Below are 19,815 nucleotides of genomic sequence, written 5' to 3'. Positions count from 1 at the left end.
TTCCTTGGAACTTTCTTCTGATTTTACAAAATAATACAAATCAGAATGGTTGCTTTTACATCTATGTAAGTGTTCCGCAAATGGAATGATGTGTTTTTATACCTAAGTCATTATTGGGTTTAGAAATTAAAACTTCATTGGATGTCATACTTGAAGATTTATCTTTTTCTGAACCTCCAATGGTTGATCAGAGGATATTGGGACAGTTCTATTTTTATACTTTTTATTTTTTGCTCTACCTCTAAAGAGCCGGTACATTAGAGAATAGTAACAACTCCAGTGATCCAGCTGTTTCATCACTGTTTTTGCATCAATGCTATAAAGGTGTGTTTTGTTTTATTTCCGCTCCCCCGGCCCCGCCGAGATGGTGTCTTGCTCTGTCGCCCAGGCTGGAGTGCAATGATGCAGTCTCGTTGCAGTGCAACCTTCCACCTCCCAGGTTCAAGCGATTCTCCTGCCTCAGCCTCCTGAGTAGCTGGGATTACAGGCACCCACCAGCACGCCTGGCTAATTTCTGTATTTTTAGTAGAGGGAGGGTTTCACTATGTTGGCCGGGATGGTCTCAGTCTCTTGACCTCGTGATCTACCCACCTCGACCTCCCAAAGTGCTAGGATTACAGGTGTGAGCCATCGCGCCCGGCCAAAAGTGTTTTTTAATGGAGTATGATTTCTAAGATTGTTAAAACTGTTGATTACCAAACCTAGGCTTATTAGGGTTAGAATAAAATGGGTTCGTTTAGCATTTGGATGATTGTCATTTTCTAGGTTTTCACTTTGGATTAAAGAAGTGACAAGTAGAAAAGGAGTTAACAAAATAATACATTATTGCAGTTGGTTTTAAGTGTTGTTGTAGCGGTAGTGACTTGTTAAGTAGTGTAAAGAGGAGGCCAAAAAAAAAAAAAAATTATTTTATGGACCCAAAAGAGATCTGTTATGATTGTTGTCAGAAGTTTTCCTTATAAGAGTATTTAACTTTAAAATTTTCATGTATGTTTGTATCAAATCAGTCTGAAAAATCCTGTTTAGAGAGGTTAAATAATAGAATTAATCATGCAATCAAGAGAGTGCACAGCTAGCTAACCATTAGCCTTTGTTTATGTCCACCACACCTCTTAATCCAGCTTGGAATGAGGAGTGGAGTTTGGTCCTCCACACTTGGTTTGCAAATAAAGAGATGAAGTTTCATGCCACGTGTGCATGCTTGTTGGAGCCATTCGTATTTCCATGTATGCTGTTTTTACATTAATAGTGCTGTAAAAGAAATGAGAGGTTGAGCTTCAGATTAATATGGATACTAGTGGGAAGTACAGTATTTTTCTTCCATAGGGAATATGTGATAGTCTATAAGGTGCGAGTTTTCTCTAAACTTCCCAGAGAGAATGATTCTCTTTTGACCAAGAGCCTAATGTAATATTTTTCCTGCCAAACAAATAGACTCTAATATAAAATGTTTCAGTCTTTTAACAGTCTGAATTTCAGAAGCAGATGGGAGAAGGGTGTTTAGCAAAGTTGATTTTTTTTTTTTTTTTTTTTTGAGACAGTTTCACTCTGTCTCCCAGGCTAAAATGCAGTGGCGCAGGTCTCACCCAGCTCACTGCAAGCTCCGCCTCCCGGGTTCACACCATTGTCCTGCCACAGCCTCCCGACTAGCTGGGACTACAGGCGCCCGCCACTGCACCCGGCTAATTTGTATTTTTTAGTAGAAACGGGGTTTCACCCTGTTAGCCAGGATGGTCTCCATCTCCTGACCTCGTGATCCACCTGCCTCGGCCTTCCAAAGTGCTGGGATTACAAGGGTGAGCCACCGCACCCGGCCAGCAAAGTTGATGTTAAAGAAGGGTTTTATTTTCTCCTGTCAGATCTTTCCCTCAAGGATAAATGGGGGAAAATGTGATTTGCTAGAGTGCTGAAAACGTCAGTGACTTGTATGAAATAAACAGCATACAATGCCAGGAAACAAAGGGTATGATTTTGCGAGAGGCTTACAAGCTACATAGAAAATTTATGGCTTGGACAACACTTGGTCAACACATATCAAATTTATTTTTGTGTAATGATATATTTAGATAAGCTTTTGTTTTTGTAGAAGTTCTGTTACATCTTTTGAAATATGCCCTAGAAATGATGGAATACTGTATAAGGAATATACAAGAAACCACCATAAGTTCTAAAGACCAAAACATGCCTAGAAATTCAAAGGGGTAGGAACATAACTACTTAGATGCATTTTTTGTTCGAGGCGGGGGATTCCACTCTTTTTAAGCTGCGATTATTTGTCATCTCATTCTACATTTATTCAGCTTTGTGTTAACCTTTATAACTCACTACGGTATTCTTTGAAATTCCCAAATCCTTATTTATTTGACTTTTCAAAACTACTTTTTGAGACGGAGTCTCACTCTGTCGCCCAGGCTGGAGTTCTGTGTCGCGAACTCAGCTCATTGCAAGCTCCGCCTCCCGGGTTCACGCCATTCTGTCTCAGCCTGTAGCTGGGACTACAGGCGCCCGCCACACGCCCGGCTAATTTTTTGTATTTTTAGTAGAGAGGGGTTTCACCGTGTTAGCCAGGATGGTCTCGATCTCCTGACGTGATCTGCCCGCCTCGGCCTCCAAAAGTGCTGGGATTACAAGCGTGAGCCACCGTGCCTGGCCTTCAAAACTTAACTGTAGAACAGTGAAGTTAACTTCCTCTGTTGAAATAAAATCTCATTTGATGAGAGTTTAAATACATCTGCTAAAAGTATAGATTTCTCGAAATACAATGATCATGACTCAAAGTGTGGTAAATAAAAAAATTTACCAAGTTTTCCCAATTTAATTGTAAAATGAAGTCCAAATACCAAGAGATATGACACTGATGGGATTGGTTCTTGGTTTGGCATGCTTTGGAAATTCTACTTTGTCTTGTGTATGCCAGTATGACCTACTTTTTGCCTGGCATGTTATACAGTAGTAAATACAAATGGCTTTGAGGTGATGCTTTTAACTACCAAAATTACCATTAAATAGTAGAATGTCGACATCTTGGAAGTGAGTTGCTACTGCTGATGGTTTTCATGTCGTCTGCATTTGAATCTCTGTTGACTGAAACTAAGCTGTGTATTCTCACACTTTATATCATAGATTTTTGTGTGTGTAGGATTCCTTTTCAGTCAAATATGCACTTTGTTTTGAAAAGGAAGCGATTTTAAAATGTGTATTTACATTTGTCCCAAGGTAAAACGCTTTGGATGTGAGACTATCTGATTTACTGAAAATGTTATTTTTGGAAGCTGTCTTATTTTCAGACAATGCAAATTTCCTGTATTTAGTTTACTTGGAGAGGAGGATGTAGTGAGGTAAGAGGTCACAATTTAAATTTCACAATGTAAGTTTGTCAAAAGGTACTGAGTACCCAGTGTTCTTTTAAAAGATCATTTAAGCTAACTTTATGTTCCATTTCAATGAGTTCCTTAAATGGTATTTTAGCATATTAAAAACTAGCCCTTTCTCATCCTTGTCAAGTTAGGAGTCATAGTGCCTACTCCTTCCTGGGTTTTTGGTGCTTCCTGGGAATCCGCTGTTCAAATCGGCATACCGTGGTGGGGCCTTTTTAAAATACGTATTTTCTCAGTTTGAAGGCTTATTTAAAATTAAAATAAATTATGAAAGTTTTCTGCTCTCAAAGATCTGTTTGGAAGAGTAAGTGTATTCAGTACTTCGTATGCCTTAATGTGTTTTCGATCTTAAACTAGTCTTCACAAGCTTTTACCACTCCAGTTAAGATGTATACGTTAGACTAATGTTTAAAAACGGATACTTAAAAGCAACGTACCATAAAAATCTTCAGAAATTGTTACAAAGAAGAGTGAAAGAAAACAAGGTGTTTTTATCATATGCATTTTCTGTTTTAAATTTAGCGTAGTGGATAATTTGTTTTAAAAATACGTAATTTGTAGAATTACTGCCCAGTTTGTGTTTGAAACATAAATCCTGGGGTGGACGACATTAAATTAAAAAAAAAAAAGTGGGCATACAGTATATTTTAATTTTTCACATTGAATCGTACATTTGCGCCGTGCCTTATTTCTACCGTGTTCTTCCTACTGTTGGACATACAAAGAGACTTTCCTTAGAACTGTGACTTGATTAGATGCTGCAGGATGCTGGATCCGGTCGCAGCACCGCGGAGCTCTCGAGATGCGGGAGAAGCAAAGCTGGCCGCTAGTGGGCGCTGTGGCTCCGTGGAAGTCACGGACGAGCGTCGGCACCGGCGCTCGACCGAGAAAGTAGTGAGTTGTTCCTGCCAGCTCTGCTCTGGGGTCTTGCAGACGCCGTGTGAGAAGCACATGCCTTGACTTTTCCATCTCACACCCTCTAAATCTCTGGTCACTTTGGGAAGCGGGCGTGTCTCCTAGGGGCTAGTGAAACGGTCCCCGCGGTCGTGCCTGTGCCGGCGACACGCGGGGAAAGCGCCAGGGGCGCCAGGAGGGAAGGGAGACGCCCGCGGAGAAGGCGGGAGGCGACGACGCTCGGGCCCTGATTAGAGCTGCCTTTTCCGGCGCCGCGTCGCGGGAATCGTCTTGCAATTCCCGGCCCCACTGACTAGGAAGGAGCCGTAGGCGATTGGTACCAAAATCAAGTGGGAAGCCCTCGCCGAGAGGCGTCGGGAGAAGCGCGCAGAAGCCGGGAGCTCTAAGGGTGTGCGCGGAGTGCAAGTCCTGCATGCGGGGCAGCGCCGCATCTGCGGAGGGTAGGCGCGGAGCGGAGCCCGTTGCCTTCCGCACCGCGCGAGGTAAAGCCGCGCCCACTGATTCCGCCGAGGGGGAAGGCGCACCCGGGCGCGGGGACAGGTGGCCCGCTACTCTGCCGTCGCTGTTTCTACGTCTGCACCGCGCCCAGGAGGCCTCTTGCCGCCCCGGGGGCGCCCTGTGCACGCGCGGAGCGCTTCTCCTGGCCGGCCGGCGGCGTCGGGGCGGGGCTCACCTGTCAGCCCGAGCCCCGCCTCATGGCGCCCAATGTCGGGCGGAGATGGCGGACGGACGGACCGGCCGCCCAACCAGTGCACTGCTCCTGAGCCGTGGGCCAATGGCCTTCGCGCGGCGGGGCGGGGCCCCGCGTTTATAGCGCTCTGACAGCGCGCCGGCCGCGCTGACTCTCCTCGGCGGGGACCGCGGCGCCGGCCGAAGTGAGGAGCTGCGCACGCAGCGGGTCCCGGCGCCCTCCCCGCACACAAAGGCCCGCGCACGTCCGGAGCCCGCGGCGGGGATCCAGCTCCCTCCTGCCTGCCTTGGGGGCCGGGAGCCGCGCGGACTGAGGAGGCTCCTGCGCGCCCGGAGGCGCCCTACTCCGCTCCGTGCTCCGGGACATGGAAACGCGCCGACGCGGCGCCCGCGCACTCGGGCCGCTGCCCACTGCACTGGATCTATAATCACAGGCGACCCCGCTCGGGGCGCAGCGCCCGCCGCCCGCGCCGGTAGTCTGCTCCGGGTCTTTGTGTCCCAGCCCGCACCCGCCCCGCCGCCCCGCGCCCACCCGCTCGCCGCGGCCGGCCCGGCACCCTGGAGCCACACGGGAGTCGGCCGTCCGAGCTGCGTCCGGCGCGGCGCCCCGGAACCCCGAGTCTGCCGCGCCGCCGCGCCCCGCGCGTGCGCTCCCGCCCTGCGCCCTGAGGGCCCTGGAGGGCGAGCGCACCTGGCCCGGCGACCGCTGGAGCTGCGCAGCGCGCCCCGGAGCTACCTGCGGGCGCCCGCTGTCTTCCCCGCCCGTCTGCCCCGGAGGATTGGGGGTCCCAGCCTGCGTCCCGTCCGTCCCTTCTTGGCCCGGAGTGCGTGGAGCTGGGAGTGGCTTCGCCATGGCTGTGAGGAGGGACTCCGTGTGGAAGTACTGCTGGGGAGTTTTGATGGTTTTATGCAGAACTGCGATTTCCAAATCGATAGTTTTAGAGCCTATCTATTGGAATTCCTCGAACTCCAAGTAAGTGGCGTCCGCGATCCCTCTAGGTCCTTACCCTGGGGTCCGCCGCGCCGTCCGGGCGGGAGGAGGGGTCAGTCCGCGGGGCCTCGGAGCCTGTTGATGGAACCTCGGTTCCCCGTCTCCCACCCCCAACCCCCGCCCCATTTCATTAGGTGGAGACTCCTCGCTCGGCTTTCCAACCCGAGCGCCGCTGGAAGGGACGGTCTCCCCACCTTTCCTCCCCCGAGCCCTCCCGGGCGCTAAAAGCTCCTATCGGCTCGGGTGTCACGTCCGGGAAGGTGTCCGATGGCGATACCCGATCCTCTCTTGTTTTCGAGGACGAAGGACATGGCCACAGTCTAGGCTGGCCGGCGCGCAGGGACTGGCGGGCTCTGGAGACAGGCGGGGAGATGCTGCATTCACCGGGAGCGCGGGCGGCGGGGTCCGGGGCCCGCGGGCGACCGGGGTGGCAGGACGCGGGCAGCGGAGCGCGTCCTGGAGAGGGAAACTGGGGTCGCTACGCTGTCTGCAGAGCCCTGGAGCCGGGGCGCCTTGGTACCGCGCCGCCAGCCCGAGGGTGCGCGGGGAGCTCGCCTGCTTCGCAGGAGAACTCGGGCGGCGAGCCCTTTCCTCCGCGCCGGGGAGACGGGCCTTAGGCTTCTCCCTGAGGGCCCGCCGCACCTCGGCCTCCCGCTTGGTTCATAAGCCAGTAGCCGCGGAGTATGCGGTCTCGATAGCCGACCTGATTGTAATGCACTTTCTGTAAAAGCTTAGGGCCCTGCCCAGTCGACACTGCTCCTGAAGCCTTCTCCCTCGGGACCCTGGTAGGAATGGGATCCTTAGGATCAGACTTGCTCATCGCTTCTCGGCCTTTTGGCTAAGATCAAGTGTAGGATCAGACTTGCTCTTATCGGACGCTACAGCCGGGAGCGAGCCAGGCCTTGTGGAGAGTAACTTTCAGTTTGGGCCACCAGAGTGCATTCAGAATTTAGAAAATGCCATCCATCCCCAAATCTGTGTGGTCATAACTCATAGTCATCTGGGCATTCAGTACTGTATATCCCTTGATTTCGAATCACAGCCGAAACACGTTTTACAGAATCATGGAATTGTGGTCTCGGGAAACTTGAAGAAGTATGCAGACATAAGCTGGTTTCTGGAGAAAACGTTTGAGATCAGAAGCAAAATCAATGACCTAATTGAAGTTGAGCAAGTTGGGCCTGGTTTTAGGAGAAAAGAAATGGGGGATTGATTTAGAAATCACGTCTTAATTAAAGGAGTGTGTCCATTCTCTTAAACGTGTCAAATTTCAAATTCACTAACATGTTAACCAAGAATCCCTTTATGAAAAGGGCAAAAACGTCGGTTACAAATCGGTTTAAACAAATGTTTGTATGATGCTAGAAGGCACTTTCAACACCGCTCATTCGGAGAAGTTACTTAGCTCAGCCTCCTTCTATGTAGTCTGCTCTTGCATGGATTGTATTTTTAATGTAAATTATTGTATTTTCTGATGAAGTACTGGCGGCGGCATTTTTGCATCGATGCCGGCACGGGAGGCGCCAGGTGGTGCCGGAAGGAGCCGGGCTAGGACCTCGTGCTGCAGCGGGCCCCGGAGTCCGGGGGAGGCAGGCGGGCGGGCGGGCGAGGCGGCCGGGGGGAGCCCGCGGCGCCGCTGTCCGCCCGGTGCCTCCAGAGGTCACTCTTCCATGCGGAATCGCGCAGCGCCAGGCCTCGCCCCTCCCCCAGGCAGCCTGCTCCAGCCACTCTGCACTTTCACTGACCGGCTTTCTTTAGGGTTGATTTTTTTTTTTTTCCTATGAGGATTTAATATTTCTGCTTAAATCTAGTTGAAAGAAATTCTGTTAGCCTCTTCAGCGTTTAGTTCGGTGTGTGTGTATCTTTATCTTTGCGTTATTATTAACTATTTGTATGTATCCGGTAAGAGGATTAGAAATACCTAGTTGGGAGAAAAAGAAAGGTAGAACAATAGTTATTTCAACCTAAGGTTTCGACATTAATAACTTCTTTATGTAATGTGTTGAGGTGGGGGTCCCGGGGGGAGGTGACAGGTATTTACCCCCCCGCCGCATTCTGATGATAAAGGTGAGTCTGTCTTTCCCAGCTATGTCCAGACCTGCGAGGCCCCTGCGTTTCGGGAAGCTTGCGGTTTGCGCGGCTGACGTTGCTGCTGCTGCCTTGTCCTCCACAGGCAGCATTTCTTTTAAAATTCTCCTGATAACGGCTTTCCTGGATGACTGGATAATGTGTCCCTGGAAAAGGTCTCCTTTGCAGCTGAATGCTAGCTCCAGAGATCAGAAAGATTTCTTCCTGTAGGAGCCATAGGAAAAGAGCCCTCTCTAAGTTCTTGAGAATGCATACAACCCCCTGATGCCAGGGGGTCGCTTTCCTTGGGGAAGTTTTATATTTATTTCCAGGGGAAAGTTTCAGTTGGTAAATATGATGTGGCAGGAAGGTAGTCAAATGCATTGAAGTTTCACATCAGTTCCTAGGAACTGTGGAACAATTCATTTGTAATGAAGCCGCCATCAGTAATTAGATTTGTTTCATTCAGAGGTCAGCTTTTTTAGCAGGTGGTCGACACAGGGAGCATGCAGCAGCTGTTTGGATACAGGGTCCAGAAAACCCTTTGTAAATTCAGCGTCTCCGTAACTACTTTAATCACATTGTTGGCTGGCCTGCCGCTGACTGTATGTAATAATGGAAAGATGTCCTGCGTGCTGAAACAGTAGCTGCCCTGTTAGGTTATTCACATTGCTTTGATATGTTCTGGTAGAGTTGGGTCTGTTGTAGCCATTTTGGTTGTTTAAAGTTTTTTTTGTTTTGTTTTGTTTTGTTTTGTTTTAATTCAGAGAACAGTAATGCCTAGCTTCCATTTTTAACTAACACTTCAGTGAAACATTTTTTTCCAAGAGGGAAAAAATTTTGGCCTAAGTAAAGTAGTAGGCTCTTTTTTTAAAAAAAAAATTAATTTAACTTTAATGTGAGCAAATCTGTATTGGTATGGTGTTTTGCAATGCATTACACTGACTTTGTTGAGAATTTCGAATACTCATGCCTTATGTCTGGGGTTGCCATTCCCTATGCATCACATACTAGTTAGTTAACATAGCATGTTGCTTTTCCCATGTAATTTTTTCCCTATGTAATACCGGTACATAGAATGACTTGATACAAAAGAAGGGCTGGCTAATATCCAGATAACGTATAATACATGGGCTTCACCACAATCAGGCTCTGAATAAATACAGACCTGTCAGAGATTGATAAAATAAACTACAATGGATAGTGCTGTTTAAACAGTCCATTCAATAACATATATAAGCCAGCCTGCCTTCCATTGTGTCTGAAATTCTTATTTTTGTAGGTAAACAAATGCACATTCAGCACTGATTGAATAGCCCCTTGAACTATGCTCCACAGTTTGCGTTTGGGTTAATCTTGTCGGTTTTAATATAGAGAGAAAAAAGCTCAAAGCACCAGGGGTGGAATTGTTAGTGCTTTCACATCCACATTCCTCACATTTTGTCAGGATGATAAACTGTAGGTAATGGACTGTCGTCGTTCTACAGGACAACTGAGCCAGGCAGAGCACAAAGACCAAGCAAAAACGACACCTCACAACATGCTTGGTAGCCTTGTTTTCAGATGAGAATTTATTTGAGAATCATGTGTCTAGGACTGCACATCTTAACCTCAACAATTACAGCTTCAAGCCCCAGAAACAGGAGCTAGAGGTTAAGATGATTTGTTAAGCACTTGGTTCTAAATCTTTTACAAAGCATAAGCTGTTGACGCTTGCTCTACTGATGCAAAGAATGCAAATGACTCCAACATTTCCAAAGGCTTCTGACTTAAGCTAAAGTATGTGGACAGGTGAATTAGCCATTGACCTGAAGACCAGCTAAAAACTACGCGTTTGAATGGTTTCTCCACATAGAGTCAGCTGAAGAACAATTGGTAGATTTATATTAAAACCTCTTGTCTGTAAACTTACTGAGGTGCATCCTTCGGTTGGTGGATCAGTGAGATAATTGCCTTCAGATGAACATGTGACTGGAGCAACTAAATCCTTGCTGTCTTTCCTTCCACTGAAATCTTCCAGGTAGCTCCCGAGAGCTTCAGGATGACACCAAACTTCGGGCGACGTTTTAGAGTGCGTTCACCTAATGGGAAACTATTAGATCCCAGCATGACTGCAGTAATGCGTCACAGGAATGGGAGTGGCAGGGAAAAAGGAAATACAGATTGTAGACCCTAATACAAAAATTTTTAGGAAAGGTATTTCTTTAACATTTTATGAAAACTTCATTCTTAAAATGCTTAATTGCAAATTAGACAAAAAAGAAGTGCTCTTCTAAGGAAGATGATTAAACTGGTCCTCCTATCAGCCTAATCTCTGCCTGCCTTTGCTGCTGACATAAAGAACCTGTTTTTCAGGTCACTTAATATACATCTACATAGATTTGCTTATGAGCTCACCCTTTGTGTAGCGGAGTAGAGCCTTAAAGAGGAGTGCTCAACTGTTTAAAATATTTTGATTAAAATATGCAGAACCCATAGAACTATAAGCTTCTAGTCAGGAATTAGCTCTTTCAGGGAAGAGCTCCCCCCTTCTTTTTAAGGGGGGAATTAGAAAGAGGCTGGGGGAGGAATATAAGAACAGCAAAGAAGGAAGGATAGCAAATGGGACATGTTCCGAACAGCTTGGAAAAACTCCTGTGGCTTCATTGTCTCTATAAAGCCAAAGAATACAAAGACGTAAGTAATTTAGCCCTTCTCCCATGATGGAAGGTGGAAGCCGTTGACATGCCTCCCCTGTTTAACTTGTTTAACTCCCATTTTAAATTCAGCACGATACTGGCCGTGTGAACTCTGAAGATTTCTTTAGTAATCCATTTTGTAGTTCCGAATCAAAAACAAAGTGAAAGGGTCTGACACAATTTGCTTTTATTTTTAGGCAAATCAACCCTGGTCATAGTTAATAAGGGGATTACAACTCAGACTAGGTCTTTACAGATGTGGTGTAAATCAAGGGCAGAGTATAAAGAAACTGATCCCTTTTGATTGAAGTATGGTAAAAAGGCATAGAGAAACTAGCAGCAGTAATCTGATTGTATGGCAATAAAACCACCATTTTCTGTCTTTCAGATAAAAATAATGTGGTAAATCCATGCAGTTCATAAGATGTAAAGGCAGATAAAGGGTGAAGCCATGGCAACATATAGATTAGCTTGATGTTAGAAATGACACGTCTCTGAAAAGGGTGCGGGACGAAGGCCCTTGCCTCCAGGCTGTTGGGCATTATGTGAGAACCACACAGACTTGGAAACTGGGATTAGGAAGTATGAAAGCTCTACTTGTGGTCTGGGATGGCTGAGGCGGTAAAGAAAAGCTGCTCAGTTCTTGCTCATTGGTGGTGGATAATATGGCAAAGGTAGATTTCATTGACTGCCTTTTTTATAGATTGAGATAGAGGCTGATTAAAACTTCAGATCACTGCAGTTGTTAGGGCCTGGGAGATTTTCCTTTTTAACTCCTGGCCTAACAGCGGCAGCCGTTCTGTAGGATTAACTGCACTTCGCGGTCGTTGCCTTAATCTATTTGGGCTTCAGACAGGGACATGCTGGGAAGGAACAGAGACCAGAGGGGATAGGTAGGGCTGGGGTTATCTGAAAAGAAAACAGAGACCTTTTGATTTCAGCCATCTTTTCAGGCCCAGCTCCCTCTCCCGCTGCATGGGAGAAGCAAAGGTAAACAGGACGCATTGTCCCTCTCCCCCAGCCACAGAGCTCTTCTCTGAGTGTTGGCTTTCCCACCCTGGAAAAAAAGATATCATACAATTTTTAAAAGGGGAGGGGGGAATTCAGTTTTAATTCAAATGAGTAGTAATCCAAGATGCCAGAAGCAGTGGGCTCTACTTAGATGTAATTTTACTCATAAATGTGAGTCTTAAACTTTGAGTTGAATGGGGTAGGCTACCTTAGTGTAAACTACAGGATTATAAAAATATTAGTGCTACCCAGCTTTAAAGTCAAAAACAAACAAATCTCTGTGCTGTTGTTGTCCTGAACAACCTTGTAAATAAGCTAGACTTTAGTTTTTGCCTTCCATACTTTCCATTTCAGCCATGAAACAAAATAAGTCATTGAAACCACGATTGGGTTCCATGCAGAGTGACATCCTCAATTGGGTCAAGCCAGAAGGAAATACTTGCTCGATTGCCTCCTATTTGGCATCATAGAAAAGTCTTGGCACTTCTTTGAAAGCGTCTGAACTCTCAAGACATTGAAAATGCCAAAGGCTGCAAACACGTTGAGTGTCTTTCTTGTTGGAGTGCATCTTGGTGTGTTTTACAGAGGGGAATTCAGTGCTGTTGTTTTTTTGTTTTTGTTTTTGTTTTTAACAGCAACATAGGGCCCTTCTAGACTCTTGGATTCTCTAAGTGTCTGACGAAAATGGTCATTAAATAGTAAATATTATATTTTAGACTCATTTCACTGATTTTGTTCCAGATTCTCACCTGACTTGAGCACCTGTTTGGGGCTGTAGATATATTGCCTTTGTTGCCTGTTTTTCTCATTACTATGGGAATTACTATAGCCACTACTATGTAGCTCTCATAGACCAAAAACATTTTTAAAGTATTGCATATAGGCTGGCCATATCCAGTGCCTGTTACTTTACCTTCTTTTTCTAACTTAATTCAGCAACCTGTATTAATAGATCCATTTCATGTGTCTAGCTTCATCAGAGAAGGGATACCCCCTAATTTACAAGCTGGTCACATCCAAGCACCTTGCATTCTACACTTGACAATGATTGCTAATGGCCCATTCAGCTAAAGTATTTGCTTGTTAACAGGGAACAGAGCATGATAAATGTCCAGCAAGCTTGCCGCCTCCTTCAGCTTTTCAAACGCAGACTGGTGCATATTTATGGCAGGCAAATGACAAAAGAAACAGCTGAATTGCCCTGGCCTCCAGCTTTCTATCAGAAACAGGGTGAAAGTGATTAAAGCAGTCATTCAAGAAAGCCCTGCCATTTGTTTACTAACCTTCATCCAACATTTAGCTTTGCAGTCTACCTGTGAGAAGATATTTCAGAAGTATTAGAGATAAGGAAGGAGGATCTAGCAAACCAGTGAAAAGAGTAGGTGACCAGTTATAAAATGCTTTCCATGCCCATCGAATGCCAGGCAAACCTATTTCTGTTATTCCAGCAGAGATCAGCAGTGGCTCTAGACGATTAACATGTTTTCCTTTCATGTATAAATTCAAATATGTGATTCTAGTCCAAAGCATTCTGTGGCTGGGAAGTACATACTTGCTGATTTCAAATAAGAAAACGTAGCAAGGGAAGGCTCCATTAAACAAGTTGTTTCTGCCCTTAAGTAATTCTCTAAACAAAATAGGAAGAAAAAGTGGGTAGTAGTGGAGTATGAATAGTGTGCTCTTTTCGACCTCTAAACCCCGAGTAGGTAAGCGCTCAAACTGCTCTGTGGGGGGCACTCAGTGAGAGCCCTGTGAATGAACCACTGCTGTTCTGCCATACTTTATTAATTTATTTATATTATTTTATTGTTTTTATATATTATAATTATGTATTTATATCACTAGTATATTTTCTCAATTTAAATCCTGTTGCATCCAATTTTAATTACAATATTTGTATCTGTCTTCCCATACTTGTTACCCACGTACCCATTGCCACTGCGGCCTCATCCATGTTTTCCGTGTACACCACTCTCCTGTCACCCCAGAATAATTATGAGTGCTACCCAGACTTTTGAAACCAGTAGAGTCAACATGTTTGTGTGTGAGGAAAGCCTGTAATGCTCCTTATTGTTTGCCCATTCTACTGTTGTTCCCAATCCACGCTCCCTGCAGGGCACCTAACCTGGGTGCATGGCAAAGAATTTCCGACCGTCAGAGCAAGAAGTGTTTCTCAATTGATCTCTTCCAGCCTAAGGTTATAGCTGGTGAATTACAATCCTTGCTCTTTCCACACCTTTACCTGGACTTACCAGGGCCCTAAAATATTTGCCCAGAATCAGAATTGTCTAATGAGTGACTGGGGCAGGGCAAATCATGTTCAAGACCAGCTGAGAATGTACCTAGCTGCAGAAGTTAGGAAATGTCATCTTTTACTTATCTACCAGAAATATATTTGAGGTACATTTTATATTTTTTTAAAAAAGCAAGTTCTCATAGGCCTTGAATCCGTCCTTTCTATGGGAAAATGAATCATTATTATAATGGACTGTCCAGTAAAGTTCATGATTTCTCCTGGACATGTTCTGTCTCTTTCTGCCATAGATCAAGAGTGATCTCTTTAAGTCTTTTCTTCGTAATCCATAGCACTTTGTACTGTGATGTACTTAGAAAAAACCATTTACACGGTACATCATGATTGATACGCAAGTCTTCACCACTCTACCTGTCCTAAAAGTCAGGGACACACCTTCTTCATTTCATCAGTCCCTACTTCTGTCCAGCATTGGCATTCAATAAGCTTTAGTGGAATGGACAGACAACCCAGATTTGTGTTGATGGCAGCTTACCCTGTCTTAACTGTCATCCTTCTGCTACGAGACGTGGATGAGACCTGAGTCAATGGGACTGCTCAGAGGTCCCTAGCTCTTGAACTTTAGGGCACCAGAATCCCCTGCAGGGCTTGAGAAAACACGGGTTTCTGGGCCCAACCCCCAGAGTTCCTGATTCCTGAGGTCTGGGGTGGGGCTTGAAGATGGACATGTTTAACAAGCTCCCAGGTGATGCTGGCCAACTGCTGCCTCAAGGCCATGCTGAGAACCCTCGCCCTATACCACCCTTTCTGGGAAAACAACTCAACATGAACGCTGTTTGGGAATCTCTGAAGAAATCTGTGGTCCCTGCCTTGCTGGGGAAGCAACAGGAATCTAAACCATTGATGGTGGAGAATTTGTTGTTAATTCAACAAGCAACTATTAAGTGTTAGGCCTGTTACTTGGCTCTAACAATACAAGGCAGAGTGACCTGTACCCTCGAGATTTAAAGCCTAAGTCCAGTAGAGAGAAACCCAGGTGGGAGCAAGCACATTTAGAGGTAGGTGCCTCTGGTGCAAGGTGGGGACCCAGAAGAAGGGAATGGCATTTGCCCCTGGAGGGGTCTGGAAACAGCCCAGGGGAGGAGGAGCTTGAGTCTTGAAATACTATGGGTATCTCTAAGCAAAGTCACAGTAGATAGCTGAAATAAAGAAAATAGTAAGCAAGCCAAAGGAACAGTATTTCAGCCAAGGGCAGTGTGTGTCTATCATGTCCACATATGAGAATTATCAGTACCTACTGCTTTTCAAAATGAGTATGATCATGGAAAGGTGAGGCAATTCAGTTTCGCAAAGACAGTAGGGCAAGTGCCCTTGTAGTTTAATTAAGGGCACATGCTTTAGAGTTGGGCTATGCGAGTCCAATCCCAGTTTAGCCATTTATTAGCTGGGTAGCTTTAGGAGCAGTAGCCTTACTGTCTCTCAGTTGTCGCATTTCTAAAATAGGGACAATAACAATAGTGCTGAATAAAAGAGTAACACAATTTTGGTCAACATTTAGTGTATTTAAAGAGCTAAGCTCCGTGATTGGCACAATGAACCAATCAATAAAACACCAGTTGTTATTAATAAAAGTCAGTTGAATGTGTACTGTGTGCCTGGCCATAATTCAATTTGCCTTTGCGTACAAGGAAAAAACTAAAATAATCTGTTAATAAAGACTATAGCATAATACTTTCACCTTAAACTCCTTGATGTTAATTTATTCTGTGTACCTGCCAAACTTCTACTCATTCCTTATGACTTTCTGCTACCTGAAACACCCTTTGTATTTCTTTTGTCCTGCTAAATTAAGTTCTCTCTCCTCTGCTTTCCTACTTTTGGTGCTTTTTTATAGCACTTTTAACCCTGGACTTTCTCATTCCGCTGTGCAACTGTGGACTGAGAGGAGGCTCTTTGAATTCATTTTGTGTATTCTAGTAGAGAGTACTGTGAACAGTTGGGTTGTTGAATGAATACATTAATTCAGCCTGGAGGGATGGGCAGTGTTGTATTTTTTGCATGGATATTACATGATATTTAGAAAACTGCTTAACTGGTGGATGCTGTTTTATTAACAGCGTTTTGTGTATCGCACTCACTATGTGCCGGCTGCTGTTCTAACTGCCTGACAAATACCCCTAAAACCTTCATGGTAACTGTATGAGGGAAGTACTTTTATTGTATCCATAATACCAATGGGGAGACTGTGGCCAAATTGGTTAATTAACTTAGCCAAAGTCATATTGAACTAATAAGTGGATTTAAACTCAGCTAGTCTGGGGCCAGGGTCCCTCTTTTAATCCTCTGCCTCCTGCTTATTTTGGTGCATGGAGTAGTCTTTATCACATAACTAAATTAAGCATGCATTTGCTTAAAACAGTGCATACATGATGGATCAAAAAGTTTGTGGTATAATTGTTTTAATTTTGTCATTATCCATTTTGATTTATAGTCACTTTCTTATGATAGTCATGTAGTTTTAAATGGAACCTTTGAATCTTTGATATAATAAGTTTATGTCAAATCTTGGGTATAATAAGATTATACCCAATGGAAACAGAATAATGATCAGCCCATTTAAAGGATGACTGGAGAGTTATTACAATATATAATAGTCATGCATATACTGAGTATTATTCCTTTGACTGGTAATATTTTCCTTTTAAAAATTGAAACATTCACTTGTTCCTTGTTGGGAGAAAAAGAGGTCAGATTTTTGAGGGGAGATCCATTTGGTGAGATGCTGAGTGTGTGTCAGGCTAAGGAGATAGTATGACATCTTTTTTAGAGTCTAGTCACAATTAAATGCCATTTTATTTTGGATTTTGGGATTTGTGCCAGCTTCCAGCTTGTCAGAGCTGAGAAGACTCAAATCAAGTCCAGGCTTATTTCTACAGCAAACTGGGATTCTGGCTTCTTGCCTGTGGATTCATTCAGTACAGCCCATCTGGCTTTTGATGTTCTGCAAGTTTGGAGCCATTTGTTTAAGGAAGCCAGGCGGTGAATATTGGTGGGCCTGGGGTTCTCTTGACTCCAAGTGGTGCCCCTTGGTTTGCACTTTCACCATGCTTAGCATTTGCTTACCTGGAGACCACGCAGCCGCCGGCCAGAGGTCTCCAACAACCAAATCTTCATGCCTTTTAGAACTCGGGGCCCCCAGCACATCCTCCTTCCTCCTCCTCGTCCAATTACTTTCATGCCGTTCTCAGTAGCTGCTTGTTTGAAACACTTACAGTATTTAACTTCTGGGGTGTTTTTGGGTTTTGGTCAAGGTAATTCCAGGCTGGATGTGGTGACTAAGCAGGAAATAAATGGGTCGTTCATAAAGTTACAGTGGAGCGCTGTTTCTGTTTTCCTAAGTTGCACAGTTGTGGGGATGATCCGTATGGAAGTCAGGAACCGAGTCTGATTTTGCTCCCTTTTGATGTTAGCACTACAGACCTGGCTGTTTTGTAGTCTGCTTTGTTTTTCTTCCTTTTCTTCCCTAACTCCACGGGCTGTGGCAAAGCCCTGAGACGTGCAGGAAAATGTCTCCTGTCATACGCCCACAGCAGACCTAGCCCTGACCCTCTTCTGAAGCCCAGGAAGGAGGTATCTATGAGGCAGCCTGCTTGTAAAGCAATTGCACACAGCCTTGTAAACTGTGTTACTAGGCTGATTATGCTTGACTGGCAAGGTGAATCTCTTATAGCAAGAGAGAACTTGGAGAGTGTTATCTCATCTTATGCCTTATTAATTTGTTCATTGTTTAATTACACAGACACCTATTGAGCGCCCTGTTTGTGCAAGGTACCTGGTCGGGGGTCAGAGGGAGGGTCCCATGGTAAACAAGACAGACTCAATCCTGGAGGAGCAGGAATGGCAGCCCCTTGCTGGGCTGTTGGCCCCACCAAAAGGGAGAAGTTTCCCTTTAATAATACACGGGTGAATCATTTTTGTCAATAGGCAAAATTCTTTGTAGTTAAAAAAAAATGTGATGGTAGGAAGGAAAGGGATGGGCAGAGGGTTAAAACAAAAGATATGCTCTCCCTAACTCTGGATTGTTGTATTGTTGTGCTTTTCACTGTATCTTAATTCAATTTCTTCGAGTTTTTTTAATGCCAAGGCGTTCCGTATCTATATGATTTACGTGAGCCTTTCATCTCCGCGATTTTTCCCACTCAGGTAAGTGAGCAAATGGATTTGAACACTCATGTCCAAAACAAGAGAGAACCAGCTGGAAATGCCCTTTGAATTTCTTTCTCTATGAAACCATTTTTCTTTCTGGTGCCTCACCTATAAATAACAGGAGTTCCACCTTCCTTTATAGACTCTTGCTAAAAGCGTGGTTTGGAACAAGACCGTACAGGTGCACACAAATTACAGTTGGGAAAGAAGCCTGCAGTGCATCTTGTCTCTGAGGGTTATGAAATCCTCCTGTTAGTAATGGAGCCGGCGTGGTCAAGCCAATAGGATGAAATTTGGCATTTGTGAGATCACACCCCTTCTCACTTGCCCACTGTACATAGCATCCCAGCCTTACTCTTCAAATCTCCACATTTTTTCTTATCTAGCTGCAAAATTCATGGGCTGGTTTCTTTGGTGTGCGTGTGTGTGTGTGTTTGGTAAATAAAGACCTGCATTTTTATTTTGAGATAGGTGGTTAAGTTTTGTCTTTAATTTCATGGCCGAGATTATTAACTAGTCTCTTAACTTTTGAAAAGACAATGATATTTGGGGATCACACACTTAAAGTTAGACTTCTAGATTATTAATACAAAAGTAGATGATATTTCAGCCTCTGCCTGTTACATACAGGTATGCCCCTCTGTGAATTGGAGGCTTTGTGACAGTGAAAATCATGGCGCAGATAAAAATTAAATAAATATTTCTGTTATTTTCCTGAAGAAAAAAAAAAAAGCTTAAACTGTGAGAATACTGTCTTGGAGCATTTTAAAATAAAATTAACTTTAGCCACCAGGATTTTTTTTTATCACAAATAAAAAACAAGATTAACATCAAAAGGAGTCAGTTTTGTGCAGCACTGTGGCCTATGAAATGTAATATTATTTTGACTCGTATGCTAATTGTAGACTGACAGAGGAAAATAGATGATGTTTAAATAAAAGGATACACAGCATCACATGCACCTCTATCAAATGCAGGTTGAGGTCTTTGGGCCAGGAACTGGGGGGCCCTCTAGCTCTGTTATTGCAGATTCAAGTTTGACAAATGAAACTTTCCTTTAGACTGTAGTTTAATTACTTTTTTTCAAAGGTATGCATGCTGAAGAGGCACAAATACACCTCACCTTGAAGAGTTGCTAAACTGGTTTGTGTGCCTATCGGCTCACCTCACCATGTGTTTGAATTTCTGTGCTTCTCATCTTTCCTTTTCTTGAAAAGATTTTGCTTGTCCTTGGTGTGAATTGTGCCCCCACCCCTACCCACCTAGTCTTTGCTCTCAGATTTATAACACTTTAATGGTTCCAAATTGTATAGCCTGCTCTTAGACCCCTTTTCTTTTCCTTGAATAAATCAGGTTTATGTTGCAGATGATATTTGTTTTAGGGAAGTGTGAAAGAAGGGGCACCTGTGAAAACAGGCAATTGTTCCAACACACATATACATTCAAATTAAAGCAGAAAATGTCAATTAAAACCTCCAATTACTACCTTATTTCTTGGAGGTTTAAAGCCACTGAGAAGATAGTGGTGCATTCGCTGGAAGTTTTAAGGTAATTATTTTTTACTCTAAGCCGTGGTATCTGGTAACCTAATTCCGTATAAACCTGACACCCTATCACTACACCCCA

At 44.5% G+C, this 19,815-nt stretch overlaps 1 protein-coding gene across 2 annotated transcripts in view; it reads left to right on the top strand.

Annotated features, from left to right (window-relative positions):
* The first annotated feature begins 5,109 nt into the window (after positions 1-5,109).
* EFNB2 (ephrin B2) overlaps positions 5,110-19,815 on the top strand; it is a 45,421-nt gene continuing 30,715 nt past the window's right edge. For both annotated transcript variants that reach the window (XM_010353072.2, XM_030922288.1), the window contains exon 1: positions 5,110-5,955. In XM_010353072.2, the coding sequence (XP_010351374.1) occupies positions 5,834-5,955 (122 nt within the window). In that variant the 5' untranslated portion in view covers positions 5,110-5,833. The remainder of the gene's footprint in view (positions 5,956-19,815) is intronic.

The sequence above is a fragment of the Rhinopithecus roxellana genome, chromosome 18, assembly GCF_007565055.1.
Source record: "Rhinopithecus roxellana isolate Shanxi Qingling chromosome 18, ASM756505v1, whole genome shotgun sequence".
Taxonomy (NCBI): Eukaryota; Metazoa; Chordata; class Mammalia; order Primates; family Cercopithecidae; genus Rhinopithecus; species Rhinopithecus roxellana.
Note: the sequence above shows the minus strand (reverse complement) of the source record. Positions and strands in the feature narration are given on the sequence as shown.